The 17820-nt window shown below is 45.6% G+C and overlaps 1 protein-coding gene across 1 annotated transcript; it reads left to right on the forward strand.

The window, feature by feature from the left end:
- The first annotated feature begins 320 nt into the window (after positions 1-320).
- LOC117016714 (platelet-derived growth factor receptor-like protein) lies at positions 321-17713 on the forward strand. The gene is made up of 6 exons (XM_033096302.1): positions 321-626; positions 7038-7380; positions 8250-8401; positions 9854-10147; positions 10601-10740; positions 17239-17713. The coding sequence occupies exons 1-6, from the start codon at positions 569-571 to the stop codon at positions 17452-17454; spliced, it is 1203 nt and encodes a 400-aa protein (XP_032952193.1). The 5' UTR covers positions 321-568; the 3' UTR covers positions 17455-17713.
- Positions 17714-17820: the final 107 nt, after the last annotated feature.

Raw genomic sequence — 17820 nt, forward strand, 5'->3', positions numbered from 1 at the left:
TGAATTTCATATAATTTGCACGTGTCAACAATTTTTTTTAACCATTTAAAACTGTTAAGAACCATTCTTCGCTCATAGGTTGTGCAAAAGCCAGCGGCCAGCAGATGTGGCCTCAGAGGCAGTAGCCACGCTTTCCTTTAAGTCCAGTTCAAGCCCCACCTCCCTCCTGGCCACACTCACCTATTTTGTCCTCAGATATCCCTGTCCTTCAGCACCCCCCCACCCTCCTGTGACCTTCAATCGCTTCCTCCACTGCCTCCCTGCTCTGCCTGTCTGCCCTTGGCGACCCTCCTTCTCCTGGCTGCACGACTGTTTTTTCCTGAGCAGGGCTCTGAATAGTTCCATTCACCTTGGCAGGGGAACCCAGAGAAAGGAATTTTGTTTGGAGTCCTGAAGAAGCCAGGGCTCAGGACTGTGATTTGCCTTTGAAATCAGGCCCCCTCCCCTCCCATTCCCAGGGGTCCCTCAGTCACTTCCCTGCTCACCCACTGCCGGCCCCAACAGTCTTCTTGAAGACACTGTCGCCAGCCACATCAGCACTCAGCATCGTAGGTCCAGGTGGCTCACCATGGACCCCAGAGCCCTCTGCTTCCTGTCCTGTTGCCTGCTCATCTGTGTGATTTCAGGTACGACCTCTCCTTCCATGGCGGCAACCCTTTTACTCCCCTGAGAACTTCTGAGGATGCCCCGTCACCCCTGCCTTTCCCAGGAGTGCTCTGTTGACAGCATGGGGCAGGGGAGTGAGGGAGCACGGCAACCCTCGTACTCTCAGCTCAGCTCCTCTACTCACTGTCCGTAGAACCTTGGCTGGGTCCTGTCACCTCTGGCAGCTCAGCTTCCTCATCTGTAAAATGACAAGGGTGGACTGCGTGATCTTTCAAGCCCTTTCCAGAACCAATAGGCCTCTCTGAGCTGGAAGGCAGAGGCTATCACTAAGTCTGGTAATGATTTAGATTCATGGGGTGGTTCACGCCTGGGGAACTCTGAACGCTGACAGAACAAAGCCTGGCTCCTCTACTCACTGGCAAGATTTAATAAAAAGAAGTCTCTAAGACTCAGTTTATTCAGCAGTAAAGTGGCAATAACAGTAATCTCAAAATTATAGGGTGGTTTTGACGATTAAATGACATCGTGTAGATAAGTGTTTGGCCTGCAGCCTAGCATGTAAACTCATTAAGTGGTAGCAATATTATTTTAATGTTAAAGACCCTGATTATATCTGATCATACCAAGATAATGTAATTCTAAGAGTCTGAGTGTTTATTTCGAGGTTCTTTGACTCTAAGAGGCTATGATTTTGCTTACAAAGATCAACAGTTTGAGGGCTCCATCAGGCACAGCCTGAAAGATTTCTAGCCCAGAACCTGGTAGAAGATAGATCCTGGGGAAGGCTGATGCCCCCGGGAGACTCTCCCTCCATCTCTCTGCTTCCAGCTTCCCCAGGAAGAGCTTGGGACTGGAATAATCTCTGCAAGAGAATGGCTGGGCTTGGAACAGGATTTAGAGATGATATCACCCCAGACTTCCTCTTCCAGACCACTGTCTGGCCATTGGCGATATTCCCATTTGGTGCTGCTATCGGATGTTATTTAGGGAGCCTCAGAGGAAGGGAAGGTGGAGGCACCTTCCTGGTCAGACAGTAGCAGTTTAGCAAAGAGTTGATGGTTGAGATTGGAGGATTTACTTGTAGGAAGAAGAGCTGGAGGGTGGGGGATACTGGAGGTAATGTGATCTCAGACATTTAGAACCTGGACACTGAGAAGGAGCTTGGAGAGGCCTCTGGGAGAGAAGCGGTAAGTAGTGATTGAAAAGCTGGATGGGTGAGTTTCACGCCCCCACTCCCTTCCACCAAAACAACCCTATTATTACTTTCTATTGTTGACCTTTCAATATTTCCAGAAAGGGCTCTGTTATCCAGAATCTTTCTATTGATTGGTTTGTTTTGAAACTTGAAGAATCTCTGGTTTAGTCCAACCTTTCCATTATATAGATGCAAAAACCGAGACCCAGAGACAGCAAGACGATCAATACAAAGAGGTAGCACCAGACAGGAGCCCTCTAATTAGGTGGCTTTGGACAAAGTACATGACACTGAAGTTTCCTCATCTGTAAAATGGGCATGTTAGTGGAAGCTTCCTGGTAGGGCTTTGTGTTAGATGAGAGAATGCATGGAGAGCACTCTTCAAAGTGCCCAGGTACCCAGTAAGTTTTAGTTATGACGTTATCATCATCAGCAGGTCCTGAAATCAAACTTGACATTTTCCTTAAGTTTGCTCGGTGACTGACCTGTTGGCTTAACAAACCCAGAAGCTCCAAAGCTGTAGACATCCTGTTATGGCTCCTAGAAAACCCATCCCTACGTGGTCTGACAGCCCTCAGTCCTGGGAGGTGGAGCCTCTGCTAATGAAGATGTGTTTACAGCCACCCTATCACCAGGGCTTGCGGTGGGCTCTGTCAGATCTGGCCAGGACAGCCCCAGCTCTGGGAGCCATTCTAATCCAGCCCTCTGTCAGATTTCAATTCCAGACCAAATAGGATTCCAGACCCCAAATCCAGAGACTTCCCCCAGCCAGCTGCTTTGACAATAGCCTCTCATTAGGGCAACCAAAGAACCAGCAGTAGTCCTGGCCCCTGTCTTATCCTGCCCTCTGATTGGCTTACTTCTGCTTCATGGAAGGCCGCCATGTAGGAATGTTTGGCTATTAAAACATTAGCTTTATATTTGGATTTTAAAAAATTACACTATTTGTGGCAAGCAGAATAATATGCTCCCAAAGTGTCCACATCCTAATCCCCAGAACCTCACATGGAGAAGAGCAGTTAAGACTGCAGGTGAAATTAAGGTTGCTAATCAGCTGACTTTAAAACAGGGAGAGAATTCTGGATCATTCACCCAACGTAACGACAAACATCCTTAAAAGTAGAAGAGGGAGGCAGACAGGAGAACCAGAGAGAGAGAGACAGCTGCGTGGGGAAGACGTGGTCCGACATTTTGGGCTTTCAAGATGGAGAAATGGGGCCACAGCCAAGGAATATGGACAGTTTCTAAAAGCTGGGAAAGTCAAGGAAACAGATTTTCCAAGAACCTCCAGAAGGAATGCAGCCCTGCTGGCACCTGGATTTTAGCCTAGGGAGACCCACGTCAGACTTCTAAGGAAATAAATTTGTGTTGTTTTCAGCCACGGTGTTTGTGGCAGTTTGTTATAGCAACAATAGAAATGATACGTTTTTCATGATGACAGCTATTTATGAGCTTCTGTTCTACGCCAGGCACTATTATCTCATTTAGTATATATAATACAGGCATGCTTACCTGGGAGCTATTGAACATTCGGTTCTGGACCACTGCGATAAAAATGAGTATCACAACAGAGTGAGTTGTAATCTTTTTGGGGGTGGAGTTGTCATGCAGGGTGTCGTGCGGGGTCTCTGGTCCATCCCTGCATAAGAACGCAGGATAAGGTGAAGCCAAAAAGGAACACCCATGGAGCCATAGATAGGGGAGTCATATCATTCGTCATATTCTTGCTGGTGGCTGGGTGGAAGACACAGGACACAGGATCCACACGACCTGCAACCTGCTGTCTGCTTCTCTGCCAACCAACCAACCCCACTTGCTAACTGCAATCCGCACTTGCTAGCTCAGCCACCATCTTCTTGCTAGACCCCATTTTCTGCTAGTATAGCCACAGCAGTTATATTAGTGGCCAATGGCTAACCAGTAACAGCTGATGGCCAGCTAGCCACAGCTGATGACCATCTACTACCTGAGCCAGCACCTTTCCACGTGAGGCTGAGAGCATGGAAACTGCTCTCTGGGACTCTGTCCCCACCGGAGAGTTTTGCCTTCAGTTTGTAAAACAACAAACTGAACCAAAATAAACCCGCAATGGCTGTGAATTAAGGGAATTCACACAATTCACACAATTCCCACAATTAAGGGAAGCACCATAAAATGAGGTGCGCCTGTAATCGTGCAATGCAGGTGTTCTTGTTCCCATTTTCTAAATGAAGAGAATGTGGCTCAGGGATATCAAGTAACTTGGCCAAGGTCACACAGCTAGTTTGTAGCGGAGCCAAGATGGAAAGCCCAGCACCTCTGGCTTGGAAGTCCCTGTCCCATCAGCTGGCCCAGGTTTACCATCCCTCCCCTGGAGTGGCCTAGATACCAACTTAGAGCATCTTTGCTTCTAGATGCCAGACTTCAGTGTTCCAGGGCACCGTGTTAATACGCTAAGCCCAGCTGTTCTCTCTGAGGCTTAGTTTCTCAACCTGTAAAAAGGGCTTAGAAATGCTCTCCAGATGCCTTTTTGGGCCAACGGTGAGAATGAAATTAGAATGTGTGTGGGTGGGGGGAAATCCTCTGAACTATTCATATTAAATGCTCTCCCCATGTAAGAAATTCAGAACAAACCTCCCCCAAACAACCAACACTTCTTAAAACCATGGCAACACCCTATCCCTCCAAGGCCAGGCATGGCCCCCAGGATAGATGTCCCCACTAGGGATGCCAGGGAGACCTTTTACGTTGTTGTGGAATAATAGAAAAAAATATATATTGGTCCCTGCCCCTGGTTCCTGGCACAGAGCTCCCTAAACCCTTGTCATTTCCTAAGTGATAAGAGCACTAGGAGCATCTTCTGTTCTAATATTTTTGATCTTTGACCCTGATTCCTGACACCCAGCTCCTAAATCCCTTGGAATTTTCTGGGTAATAAGGAGCATCTTTCTTCTAAGGAGGCGACTCCGGGTGGGCTTCTTCATGGCTTCAGGATTGGGGCCGCTCACCAGGAAGACCAAGCCATGACCAGAAACGTGGAACTTTCAGCCCCACCCCCATCCTCTGGGGAGGGGACAGGGGGTCACGAGTGACCTGATAATTGATCACATGTGTGTGATGAAGCCGCCATGGATATCCCCAAAGTATGGAATTTGGAGAGCCTCTGGGATGCTGAACACATGGAGGTGCTGGGAGAGGGGCGCCCCGGAAAGAGCACAGAAGCTCTGCACCCCTTCCCACATACCTGGTCCTGTGCATCTCTCCATCTGGATGTCCGTCTGCATCCTTTATCGTATCTTTTTTATAATAAGCTGCTTAACGTAAGGAAGTGTTTCCCTGAGTTCCGTGAGCCATTCTAGTAAATTATCAAGCCCCAGCGGGGGGTCATGAGAGCCCCGATTTATAGCTGGTTGGTCAGATGCACAGATGACAATTTGGGACTTGAGACTAGCATCTGAAACTGGGTGGAGGGGGCAGTCTTGCGGGACGGAGTGCTTAATCTGTGGCATCTGAGGCTCTCTCCCGGTAGATAGTGTCAGAATTGACTTTAATTGTAGGACATCCGGTGGTGTCCTAAAGGATTGCTTGGTGTGGAAAAAACCCGCACACATCTGGTGTCAGAAGTGTTGTGAGTGAGATGGCAGTGTGAGTAAAGGAAACGTACACAGGAGGAGTGGAGTTTTTCCTTAACAATTGTGAGAACCACAATTTTGAAAGTGGTGGTTTGGTCTTTTTATTTTGCTGTGTTTTGTTTTTGCCCATTGAGGACGGGTGTGTGTTGGTGATGGTGGTTAGGGGCCATCAAAAAGGACAATTGCTGAACGCCACTGGGACCTTTTCTATTCCTGCTGCCCAAGTGCTGTTCCCGCCCCCTTTTGCTGATTTGCCCCCGCCACTCCCACCAACGATGGGGAGGCCCAAGGCTTTTGTAACGTGATGGTTTAAGATGTATCTGATGTTGCATGAGAGATAGATTAGGGGCCAAAAGACGAGTTAGTGGGGAGCTCCGTTGATAGTCCGGATGTGATCTGATCAGGGCTCGGACTGAAAGGTGTTAGCAGTGGGGACAGAGAGAAAAGGATACATCTGGGAACTACTAGGAAGGAAAAGAAAGAGCCTCGGGACTTAGCGCAAATTGTACAACGTTCTCTGCATGACGAGAAGAGTTGGACTGGGGTGGCAGGCAGGCATATGGAATGATGCCAGTTCCTCTTCCACAAGGAAGAACAATTAGATCAGTGGTAAGAGTTGAGATAGTGGGTCAATATCTCCAAGGACTTTCTAGCCGTCAGAGCCATTTGGCACCGAGATACTCCACTGGTGCAATTGCCATGGCTCTGGAGTCGGCCGACCTGGGTTCGAGTTCAAGGGGAAGGAGTACTCCTTAGCACTGCACCTTGGGAAAGTTAGCCTCTGAGCATCACGGTCCTCGTCCGTCAAAGGAGAATAATCCTTACTTAGCAGTCATTAAGAGGATGAAATAAGAAAATATGGGTAAGGGGGCTGGTATCGTTCCACAAACACTGCAGGCTCCATCAGTGGTAGCTGTTGGTATTATTAACTACTGAGCTCACTTCTCATCACTAGACCTACCTAAGTTCTTTTGGAGCATGCTTTAGAAGGTGTTGAAATATTGGTGGCAACTTGGATGATAAAATGTGTAAGTTCCCTTCCGTGGCCCATCAGCAGTTCCACTTCTAAAAAAATTCATTCTAAGGAAGCAACTGATTAAACTTTCATGCGCAAGATGATTAGTCAAAATAATTACTCAAAAATTATTTATTTTGACTAAGAATGTGAAAAACGCAAATACCCAACAGTGAAAAAATAAATCATGATACATTCCTACCATGCAAGTCATTACAAATGTTGGTGCACATGTGTTTGACATGGAACGATAACCACAACACATTACTGAGTGAAAATGCAGATGATTAAAATATGTATCATATTGTTCCATTTTATTTTTTAACAAAATAGGTATTTAAAATATTTGCGTTAAAACAGTCTTGGGAAAATATGCTTCAAATATTGGTTCTCTCTGGATGGTAAGTTTTGGGGCAAATTGAATCCTTTTTCTTGGTTTGTATTTTATCATTTTTCTCTAAAGAGTGATAATTACTTGTGTAGTAGTAACAAGCATAAAAGGTCCTAACAGAGCTCTGAGATTCTGTCAACTGCTGGGGTGAAGAAAGGACAGAATTCGAGGTGAATGGAGAAGGTTGGTGACCCCAGACCCATCCTGTCTTCCCTGCAGCTGAGATCCAGGAGCGTGGCAGAACTCTGAAGGCGCAGAAAAAAAGGGGCCTCAAAACAGCCAGACCTGGTGAAGTGAAGCCCTCAGGAGCCCCAGGCCAGAGAAAACCCAAATCAGACCGGAGCCAGAAGTCTCAGCAGAAGAAGACGCCTTTGGTGGTTGTTACCCCCAGTCCCCCGGCGTCCTCCATCCTGACCCAGGTGTTAGGGAGAGGCCACTTCCAGGAGGTGGGGGACTCTCTAAGCCTGCGGGCTGGTGAGACCCTAGAGCTGCGCTGCCTGGGGAAGATGGTCCATTGGAAGGTGCCTGTGTACCTGGAAGAGGAGGGCGAGGGACGCCTGAGGTATGGGGTGGAGAACTCCTGGGACAGCCTGAATGGGTCAGGGCTGGGGCAGCAGTTCATAAGCACTTTAACTGTTTTTATAGGGATTAAAATGGCCCAGAACCCACACTGGCCATCCCGTTACATACAACTACAGGCACCTAAAAGAAACAGTAAGATGGGCTCACAACACCCATCAGATGCATAGTGGTTTTACAGAACGGGACACAAGGCTTCCTACAATCCTGCGATGTCTCTTCTGGGGGCAGCAAATAGTGCATATAGGAGGAAAGGTGGCAAAAGAGGATGACTGTCTAACATGTTAGTGTGTGGATGTCAGGCTGGAGGCCACCTTTCTGTCAGGGGAACCATCACAGGGAAGCCAGAAAGGAAGGCAAAGTTGGCCCCACAAGCATTGCCCACCAGAGTCCAGAAGAAAATCAGGCAGAGGTTGGGATATAAAACTGGGTTCAGAAGATTTGTCTATGTTCTCTCAGTTCAGTCACTTAAAATGAGATTTCCTGGGACTGCCTCCTTTGGCAGGTAGAGGTGCTTAGAGGGCTTTGTTAGCCTGAACAAAGAGACACAAGGAAGGAGCCAAGAAGCACAGAGTTGTTTGGGGGACTCCACTTGCAATGTATGGGCAAAGCCAATGGGAAGTAGATGGACCAGCTAGAAGCTGCGTGTGAGGCCAGTGGGATAGGCGAGCCCATGAGAAACTGTGGGTGGGGCCAATACAAATGCTGGCAGCTCCCCTGGGCAAGCTGGGAAGACTGCTGGGTAGGTGGGGCGATGAAAGCTGATGAGGAGGTCGGTCAACTGACCAAATGCTGCCACTGTGTGTCTCAGGCCATCCCCGTCTCCCGTCCACCCCACCGACTGTCTTTCAGAATCAAGCACTTCAGCCAGCATAGTCGGCTACAGCTGGTGAACTCCACCGGCGCGGACACAGGCGAATACAGCTGCTGGGCTCGGCACTGCCAGGACGCCCAGTGCTCGGAAGGCGAGGACCGCCAGGGAAAGACCTTCATCTTCTTCACAGGTGCTCTGGGGTCAGGGTCTGGGAAAGTCTTCCAAACATAAGTGTCTTCTGTCTTTCCCCTGAGTCCCACTTGTGAAATGAGGGAATTGAGCTCGTGGTTCTCCAAGATCCTTCTTCCGACATTCTGGGATTCTATGGCTAATGCCATATAGAACTGAAAAGTCAGAGTCCAGCTTTGTTCAACAGAGGGAACAGATGACTCTTCTAGACTCAGTGGTGTCTCCCTTACCCAAATCCAACCCAGCAGTAGTGACCACCCAGTCTAGAGGTACTTAGCCCTTTCTGTTAGCCTCACCTGTTAAAAACACAGATTCCTGGGCCCCATGCCATTAAGGCTGGATGAAGTCTGGAACCCTGGAATGCCAACGAGTCCTGGTGATTTTATCTTCAGGAAGTTCTCCGAAGCAGCAGCCAGTGCTTCCCAATTCTGGTTGCCCATTAGGGTCACCTGTGGTGCTTTAACACTACTGATACCTGTCCCCGTCCCCAAGTTCTGATTTACTTGGTCTGGGGGTGGTGCCCAGGAGTTGGTTATTTTAAAAGCATCTCTGGGGACTCTAATGTTCAGCCAAGGTTAACCATTGCATTTGCCTAACTCCAGAGCCACTTCGTCTAATACAGAAGCCACTGAACCCATGTGGCTATTTACATCTAAATTGATTAAAATTAAATAAAGTTTGAAATTCAGTTCCTCAGTTGCACTAGCCACCTTTGAAGTGCCTGATAGCCACATGTAGCTAGTGGTTACATATGAGACAACACAGATACAGAACATGTCCATCATGACAGAAAGTTCTATCGGACAGCACAGCTCTAGAAAGCTGGTCCCCAGGTAATTCCTACTCACCGCACCATTGTGCACCCAGGACGCTGACCTGAGACTGTTACTAATTGTACCTTGAACGAGTTTCACGAATGTTTGCCTCCCACGGGCCTTGTGCCTCATATCCAGTATCCCATTTGCTTCTCATCAGCTCTGCAAAGTAGGCCATAATGGGATTATCGCTCCTACTTGACATATGAGAAGAACCAAAGCTCAGAGGAAATAAGTGATTTGCTGAAGATCCCACAGCTAGTGGGTGGCAGGATTGGGAATCAAACCAGAAACCATGACTTCTATTCAGTACTTCCTCTAATACTTTTCACACAGAAGGACCTTTAGAGATCAAGCCTTCTGAACCCCCTCATTGTATGTACGAAGACACCAAAGACCACAGATGGAAAGAGATTTGTTTAAGATGCACAGCAAGCTAATGACCAAGCCAGAACTGGTCTTCAGCCTCCCCGATCAGGACCCCTTACCAGACAGGAAAGAACGTGGAGAACGGAGATGGGCAGGGAAAGTGGGATTTCAAATCCCCGTGATGGACCTCATGCTCGTGGGTGGTGGTAGAGCATCAGGAAATAGATCTGTCCCAACCTCATTCTTTTCTCTCCCTCCTTCCTTCCCAGACCCAGAAGAACTCTTTGTCCCCACAGAGAATTATTATGAGGTGATACAGTTACGCAGCCATCAATCAGTCCTGCTTCCCTGCCAGGTGACCAACCCCCTGGCCCAGGTGACGCTGCATCGGGAGTTCCCCCCAGAGGAGGTCCCAGTGGATGGGACAGACATCTCCTTTGATGTGAAGAAGGGCTTCACCATCCACCGGCCCCGAGCTTCCTTGGCTGGTTCTCTCTTCTGCTTGGCCAGCCTCGGTGGCATGAGACAAATCTCTACCAAGTACATGCTGATCTACATCAACTGTGCGTGAGCCTAGGGCTCTGAGTGGGCAGGGCAGGGGAGGATATGGGGAGGGATGCCTCCTTTGGGAACCTCATGATTATGGAGCTCTAAATAACCACCTTTCAACAACACTTCATGTAATCAGCCATCTTGTCCAGAGAGCCAGCCAAACAGCTATTGTGCTAGCTTGCATCAATCGGCCTTTGTCTATCCACTCATTCTCAATCAAGCAACAGCTTTCCATTCATCTGTCCTCCCTTAAATCAACCATTCCATTCACCTATCCTCCATCAGACCAACGGTTCCACTCATCCTCTACTAATTCATATACCCATTCACACATCCTCTATCAATTCAATCGCCTCAACCCTTCATCCTCTATCAATCTAACCATGTCACCCATTCCATTCAATCATTCTAACAATCAATTCAACATGTTTGTCCTTATTTCTCTCCCATCTTCTCCATGGCAGACCCATCTTCCTCCCCCAAACCCACCATCCAAGCTTCAGCAACATCGGTCCAACTGGGAGAGAACTTCAATGTAACCTGCACAGTTCTGAGTGAACCGGAGATTGCTGTGGATTTCCGTTGGGAATATCCAGGGCAGAAGGTAAGCAGAGGGGAAGAAGAGGCTGTGAGCATGTGTGTATGTGGTGGTGGTGTGTTGGGGTAGGGGCGTGGGAGTGAAGGATTAGGATGACAGCCAGGAGCCATCACAGTCAAGGGGAACCGCCACTTGACTAGAAATCGGATGAACCTGGATTCTAGTCCCAACTTTGACACTGCTTCTCTGAATGACCTCGGGCAAGTCATTTCCCTTTTCTGGGCCTCTGTTTCCTCATCTGTCAAACAGAGCGACTTCTCAGGTTACTGTATACAAATGTATAATTTGTTCCTTTGTTAATTTATCCAGTAATTCTTGAGCACCCACCACCTGCCAGACACTGTACTAGGTGCTGAGACTACAATGATGCGTCAATAGGAGAGATGGCTTCTGCTCTCTGCAAACTTAGTCTAAACGGGGAAGAGGAAGTGGGACACGAACAAACATGATCATCTAGAGCAGGGTTGTCCACACTGCGGCCCGCGGGCCAACTGCGGCCCATGATCCATTGTTAATTAGCCCGTAGCAAATTCCAAAACTATATTTAGTTTACTTAAATAAACCAGGTGAGGCAATACGTACTTCACCTCGAGTGAGTGGCTCGGCTATTTGTGTATTTTACTGCATATGGCCCTTGGTGAAAAACGTTGAAAAAAGTTTGGACACCCCTGCTCTAGAGAATACTACATGCTACAAGGATACAGCAGGAATGTGATCAGGTGTACTTAAGGTAGAGTGCTCAAGGTGTCTTCTCTGAAGTGACATGCAAGCTGAGACCAGACTGGTTCAAATCAGTCTGAAAATGGGGCTTGAATAAGTACTCAGTCCCTATGGCAGTGTGTGATGAGCGACGGACCAAAAGCGTTAGCAACTGTTTCCTGGGCAACTACTGCGGGTCTAGACCTTCACGAGGTGGTGCTGGAGACATGGGGTGGGGGGTGATGTTCTTTCCTCTCAAAGAACTTACCCTCATAATCCTCAAACATTGGGAGGAGGTTCTGTGTCAAATAGGCTACCAGTCCTGATCACTGCGGGAATCCTTTTTTTCTTTCTCTTTTGGGAATCAGATGTTCTAATAATGCTAAGAGGACATTGATTTATTCTTAGCAGACACATAAAATATCTAAATGTCTAAGGATTTTTTTTTTCTTTCTTAAAACGACTTGGATTGGTTTGTGTGTTTTTAATTCTCACTCACCCACCGCTCCCCTTTGGAAACCATCAGCTTGTTCTCTGTATCTGTGGGTGTGGTTTTGTTTTTTTTGGTTCATTCATTTAATTAATTAATTTATTTTAGATTTCACATATAAGTGAGATCATGCAGTATTTGTCTTTCTCCGTCTGACTTATTTCACTTAGCATAATACCCTCTAGGTCCATCCATATTGTTGTAAGATTTAATTTTTTTTTATTGCTGAATAATATTCCATTGTACACACATCTTCTTTATCCATTCATCTGTTGATGGATATCTAGGTTGCTTCCATATCTTGGCTATTACTAGTAATGCTGCAATGAACATAGGGGTGCATACATCTTTTCAAATTAGTGTTTTTATTTTCTTTGGATAAATACCCAGAAATGGAATTGCTGGATCATATGGCAGCTCTAATTTTAATTTTTTGAGAAATCTCCATACTGTTTTCCATAGCGGCTATACTAATTTACAATCCCACCAACAGTGTATGAGGGTTCCCTTTTCTCCACATCCTTGCCAACACTTGTTATTTGCTGATTTATTGATGATAGTCATTCTGACAGGTGTGAGGTGATATCTCATTGTGATTTTAATTTGCATGTCTCTGATGATGAGTGATGTTGGGCATCTTTTCATATGTCTGTTGGCCATCTGTATGTCCCCTCAGGAGAAATGTCTATTCAGATCCTCTACCCATTTTTAAATTGAATCATTTGGGGTTTTTTGGTGTAAAGTTGTATGAGTTCTTAATATACTTTGGATATCAGCCCCTTATCATTTGCAAATATCTTCTCTCATTGTTAGTTACCTTTTTGTCTTTTTGTTTTGTTGATGGTTTCTTTTGCTGTGAAAAAGCTTTTTAGTTTGATGTAGTCTCATTCATTTATTTCATTTACTTCCCTTGCCTTTGGGGTCAAGTTCACAGAAACCCCTCTGAGACTAAGGTCCATAAGTTTGGAGCCTATGTTTTCTTCTATTTTCTTGTTTCAGGTCTTATATTCAAAACTTTAATTCATTTGAGTTATTTTTTGTGTCAGATAGCTATCTAATTTCATTCTTTTGCATGTGACTTTCCAGTTTTCCCAACACCATTTTATTGAAGAGAACTTCCTTTCTCCATTGTATGTTTTTGGCTCCTTTGTTGAAAATTATCTGCCTGTATATATGTGTGTTTATTTCTGGGTTCTCAAGTCTGTTCCATTGGTCTGTTTTTCTGCCAGTACCACATTGTTTTCATTATTAAAGATCTGTAGTATTGTTTGAAGTCAGGGAGTGTGATACCTCCACCTTTGCTCTTTTTTCTCAGGATTGCTTTGGCTATCTGGGGTTATTCTATACAACTTTGAGGAATTTTTTTGTTCTATTTTTGTGAAAAATTCCATTGGGATTTTGATGGGGATTTTAATTTTCAGTTTTCTATGTATCTTTTGATCTTTTTTCCTTCTTCTTGGACTCTATAGTTGTTCGGTAGCATGTTGTTTTATTGCTACATACGACCGAGTATTTATGGTTTTTCCAGCTTTGTTCTGTAGCTAATTTCCACTGTCATATCATTTTGGTCAGAAGATATGCTTGGCATGATTTCAATCTTCTTAAATTTATTCAGATTAGTTTTGTGTGCCAACATATGGTCTATCCTTGAGAATGTTCCAGGTACACTTGAGAATGTGTATTCTGTCATTTGGGGCTGGAAAGTTCCATAAATATCAAATAATCTATTTGCTCTAATGTGTCATTTAAGTAAGACCAATATTTCCTTGACTTTATATCTGGATGATCTATACATTGTTGTCAGTTGGTTATTTAGGACCCCTACTGTAATTGTACTTTTGTCCGTTTCTCCCTTTAGGTCTGTTAGTAATTTCTTTGTATATTTTGGTGCTCCCAGGTTAGGTACATATATACTGATAAGCATATGTCTTCTTGATGAATTGTCCCCTTTGTCATTATAAAATGTCCATCTTTGTCTCTTGTTACCTTTTTTTTATCATGAAACTTATTTTGTCTTACGTAAGTATGGTTACATCTGATTTTCTACGGATGTCATTTGTTTGAAGTATCATCTTCCACCCCTTCACTTTGACCCTGTGTTTGTCTTTGGAGCTGATTCTCCTGCAGGCAACATAGTGTTGGATCTTGTTTTTTTAATTCATCCCACTGCTTTGTGCTTTTTGATTGGTGAGTTAAGTCCATGTACATTTACGGTGATTATGATATATGAGAACTTACTATAGCCATTTTATCTTTTGTTTTCTCATTACTCTATATTGCCATTTTTTTTTCTTTTCCCTTGTGATTCTGTCAGCGATTTTAGTTTGGTGGGTTTTTTATGATTTTTTCCCCTCCATTTCCTCTTTTTTTTTATGTTTTGTGTTCTCAGGTCTGGATTTTGTTTTGTGGTTACCACTAGGTTTGTATAAAATGTTTCATGCATACAATAGTCCTTTATCTTCTGATGGCCTTTTATCTTAATTCACCTGTACACATTGTCCTTTTTCTCCTCCTCTTTTATAATTTTGTTGTCACAAGGTTATCCCTTTTTATGTTGTGCTTTTATTACCAAATTGCAGTATGGTTATTTTTATGCCCCTTTCCCCTTGATCCTTTATGTTATAATTACGTGATTAATTTTGAAGCAAATTTGAAATTTCTTGCTTCTGGCTGTCTGACAGTCATCTTATTCAAAGTTTTGTATACTTTTGTCTTTTTGTTTCTGGTAGAGAGTTTCTTTCAACATTTCTTGTAATGCAGGGCTTGTGGTGGCAAATTCTTTCAGCTTTTGTTTGAGAAATCCTTTATTTCTCCTTCATAGGTAAAGGATAACTTTGCTGGATGTAATCCTGGGCTGATGGCTCACATCTTTCAATATTTTGAATATTTTCTTCCACTCTCTCCTGTCTTGTAATGTTTCTATTGAGAAATATGATGATAATCTGATGGGGTTTCCTTTGTAAGTTAGTCTTTTTTCCCCGGCTGCCTTGAGAATTCTTTCTTTGTCATTGATTTTTAAAAGATTGAAAAAAATGTATCATGGAGAAGGTCTTTTTCTTTTGATATAATAGGGGTCTTCTCTATTTTAAAGTCCAGTTATTTCCATAGGCTTGGGAAATTCTCATCAATTGTTTCTTTGGGTAGACTCTCTGTTCCCTTCTTTCTTCTCCTGCTGGTATACCTATTATCCTTAGGTTGCTCTGTCAAATGTAGTCAGATAGTTCTTATAGAGCTCTTTCCTTTTTTCTAAACTCTTAGTTCTCTCTCTTCTTCCTCCTGGGTTATTCCTAGATTTCCATCTTTGAGCTCACTAATTCTCTCTTCTGTCTGATCTGCTCTTTTTCCAATAGTCTCTAATTCATTCCTCATCTCATTTATTGAGTTCTTCAGCTCCAGAATTTGTTTGGTTCTTTTTTGTAGTTTTAGTCTCTTTGGTAAAGTACTCGTTTTGTTCATTAATTTTATTCCTGAGCTCATTTAACTGCTTTTCTGAGTTTCCTTGTATATCATCGAGTTTCCTCATAACTGAAATCTTGAATTATCTGTCATTTAAATCACAGTCTTCTGTGACTTTGAGTTTGGTTTAAGGAGACTTTTTATTTTCTTTCTGTGCTCCAGAGGTACCTTGGTTGTTCATGCTGTTTGATGGATTGTTTCTCTGCCTGCACATTTGAGGTAGTGAACTTTTATTGTTTAGATACTGTTTCGCTCTCAACAATTCAGCACATTGACAGGTCGTGTACTTTCTTTTGTTTTCCAGTAGATGGTGTCATACCACATGATTTTGTTTTCTGTTGTGGGCACCATTTGCATCTCTGGGCTCGTGGTGGACTGGCATCACTTCAGTTGAGGAAAATACCACATACCTACTGGGATGGTGGGTGCCCCCTCTGTGACCAGCTTGCCTCGGTTATAGGGCATGACCACTGGGGTGGGGGAATGTCATGGGTGGTGGAGAACTGGTTTTGTGAGTTCCCAGGACTACCTCCTTTTCACTAATGTCTACTAGCCCCACTGTTTTTGGAAGTGTCTCCACTGCCTCTACTGGGCTCTGCCAGGACAGATAGGGCAGGGGAGGTCAGTTTGCGATCTTGTGGCTCCACCCCCCTGCCAGCAATGGCTGTTGGCACCGCTGTGTTGTTTAAGCTTCCCAGCCAATTTTACCTGACCCTGCCACAATGGGGAGAAGGGGAGATGCCTTTACCCAGAGGGAAACTTCTTATGACCCTCTTACCCTTCAGGCCCTAGTGTGTAGGCTGAAGCCCAACTTCTCTACCATGATTGCTGGAGCCACAGTGGGTGTCAAACTGCATCTGTAGCCACACCGTCTCTGTCTTTCCTCCATCCCACTTCCCCTACTTGTTTCAATACACCCACCTTCAGATGTCCCAATGCGTGAATCTTTCAGGCATGTTTATGTGTTGAGCAGGGAAGCCTTTGTTGAATCATGATTATGGAACTTGTAAATTTAAGGTGAGAAACAAAGGAGCCTTGTCACTCCCCCGTGATGGAAACCTCACTTCAGGAATTCTTAAAAGGGCTTCCTGGAAGAGCTGGAATTTGACATGAGCCTTGGAGGGAGGGCTGGACCTGCAAAAACGTGATGAAAGTGAGCCCCCCAGAGACCTTAGGATGTGGAAATAGTGTGTGTGCGTGTGTGTATGTGTGTGTGTGATTCTCCCACTTGTCAAAAGGGGAAGCTGAGACCCAACAAGGGGAAAATAACACTGATATGTTTGGGAGACAATGGTTTCACTGTGCCAGCACTTCCCCAAACACGTTCTTTGGAATGGCAGAATACCAAAACATCCTCCCCCATAAAAACAGTGTTCTTTGAAAAACACTGCCTCTTATAACCATAACCTGCCTTGGAGATTCAAAACCCACCTGCACACATAACTGCCTCAGTGGTCTGAGTCTCCCTAAATTAACTCTGTTTGACTCAGTGTTTCACAGATAATTTTGATAATGGACCCCCCCACTTTCCACCTTTGGAGTAGGGAACACCCATTAATGTCCCCTACAGAAACAGAGTGCCACAAACCCCACTCTGGGCGGTGCTGCTCTAGGCTAAGTTACCTCCTGCATCTCCATGAGTAGGGAGGAGCCCCCAGCTTCTCTCCAGGGACTTGAGAAGCTTCACCTTTTCCACAAAGAACGTGGCCTTTGAGGTGCTCTGCCCCTGAGGTGTGATCTGCAGCAAGTCACTTCCCCTTTTCCTGAAAGATACACGGTACCTCTTACCTATCGGCTGGCGCCCAAGTCAGAGACAGCATCTGGGGCAGGTGATGGACACTTATCTTTTGTCCCTGCAGCTGGGCCGACCCCCCTACATCAGCGAGTGGACCAACGTGGTACGCCAGAGGGGCCAGGTACAGCAGGAAGCAGGGAGCACCCTGTATGTGGCCGAGGCGCGGGCTGGGGATGCTGGCGCCTACATCTGCCGGGTCACCAACCTTCAAGGCACTGGGACTGCCATCACCCGTGTCCGTGTGACCCGAAACCCTCGGGTCTCCCCTGCCCCTTCCTAGCTCCCTTCCCGGCTGCAGGCATCTGGCTGTGGAATAGTGGGCAGAAGCAGGAGAAGGCAACTGTGTGAATGTTGGTGTGTTCCTATGCCAAGGAGGTGCCCCCACAGGGCAGAAACAACCTTCGCCTTCACCCCTTACACTCTCCCATGTGTGCTTCCACCCCTCTCTTTAACTTCGCTGCCTCATTCCAATCCCTGATCTGTTCTGACGACCAGTCTTCACTCCCACCTCAGGTGCTGAGACTGGGCAAAGCAAGGGCCGGTGGGGCACCAGTACCCAAGGAGGGACCCCAGAACCACTGTGAGTCACTCAGGCCCTAGGACTTATTCCTCAAAGATCTCTGCCCTTGGCAGAGGTCGTCATGAA

Source organism: Rhinolophus ferrumequinum, chromosome 24 (genome assembly GCF_004115265.2).
Source record: "Rhinolophus ferrumequinum isolate MPI-CBG mRhiFer1 chromosome 24, mRhiFer1_v1.p, whole genome shotgun sequence".
Lineage (NCBI taxonomy): Eukaryota > Metazoa > Chordata > Mammalia > Chiroptera > Rhinolophidae > Rhinolophus > Rhinolophus ferrumequinum.

What these genes read in the sequence shown, in the direction of transcription:
- LOC117016714 (XM_033096302.1), top strand. Translation starts at nt 569, where the DNA reads ATGGACCCCAGAGCCCTCTGCTTCCTGTCCTGTTGCCTGCTCATCTGT. An exon ending in GACCTTCATCTTCTTCACAG is followed by an intron (nt 8,402 to 9,853) that starts GTGCTCTGGGGT and finishes CTTCCTTCCCAG; the next exon opens with ACCCAGAAGAACTCTTTGTC. An exon ending in GGGAATATCCAGGGCAGAAG is followed by an intron (nt 10,741 to 17,238) that starts GTAAGCAGAGGG and finishes TTGTCCCTGCAG; the next exon opens with CTGGGCCGACCCCCCTACAT.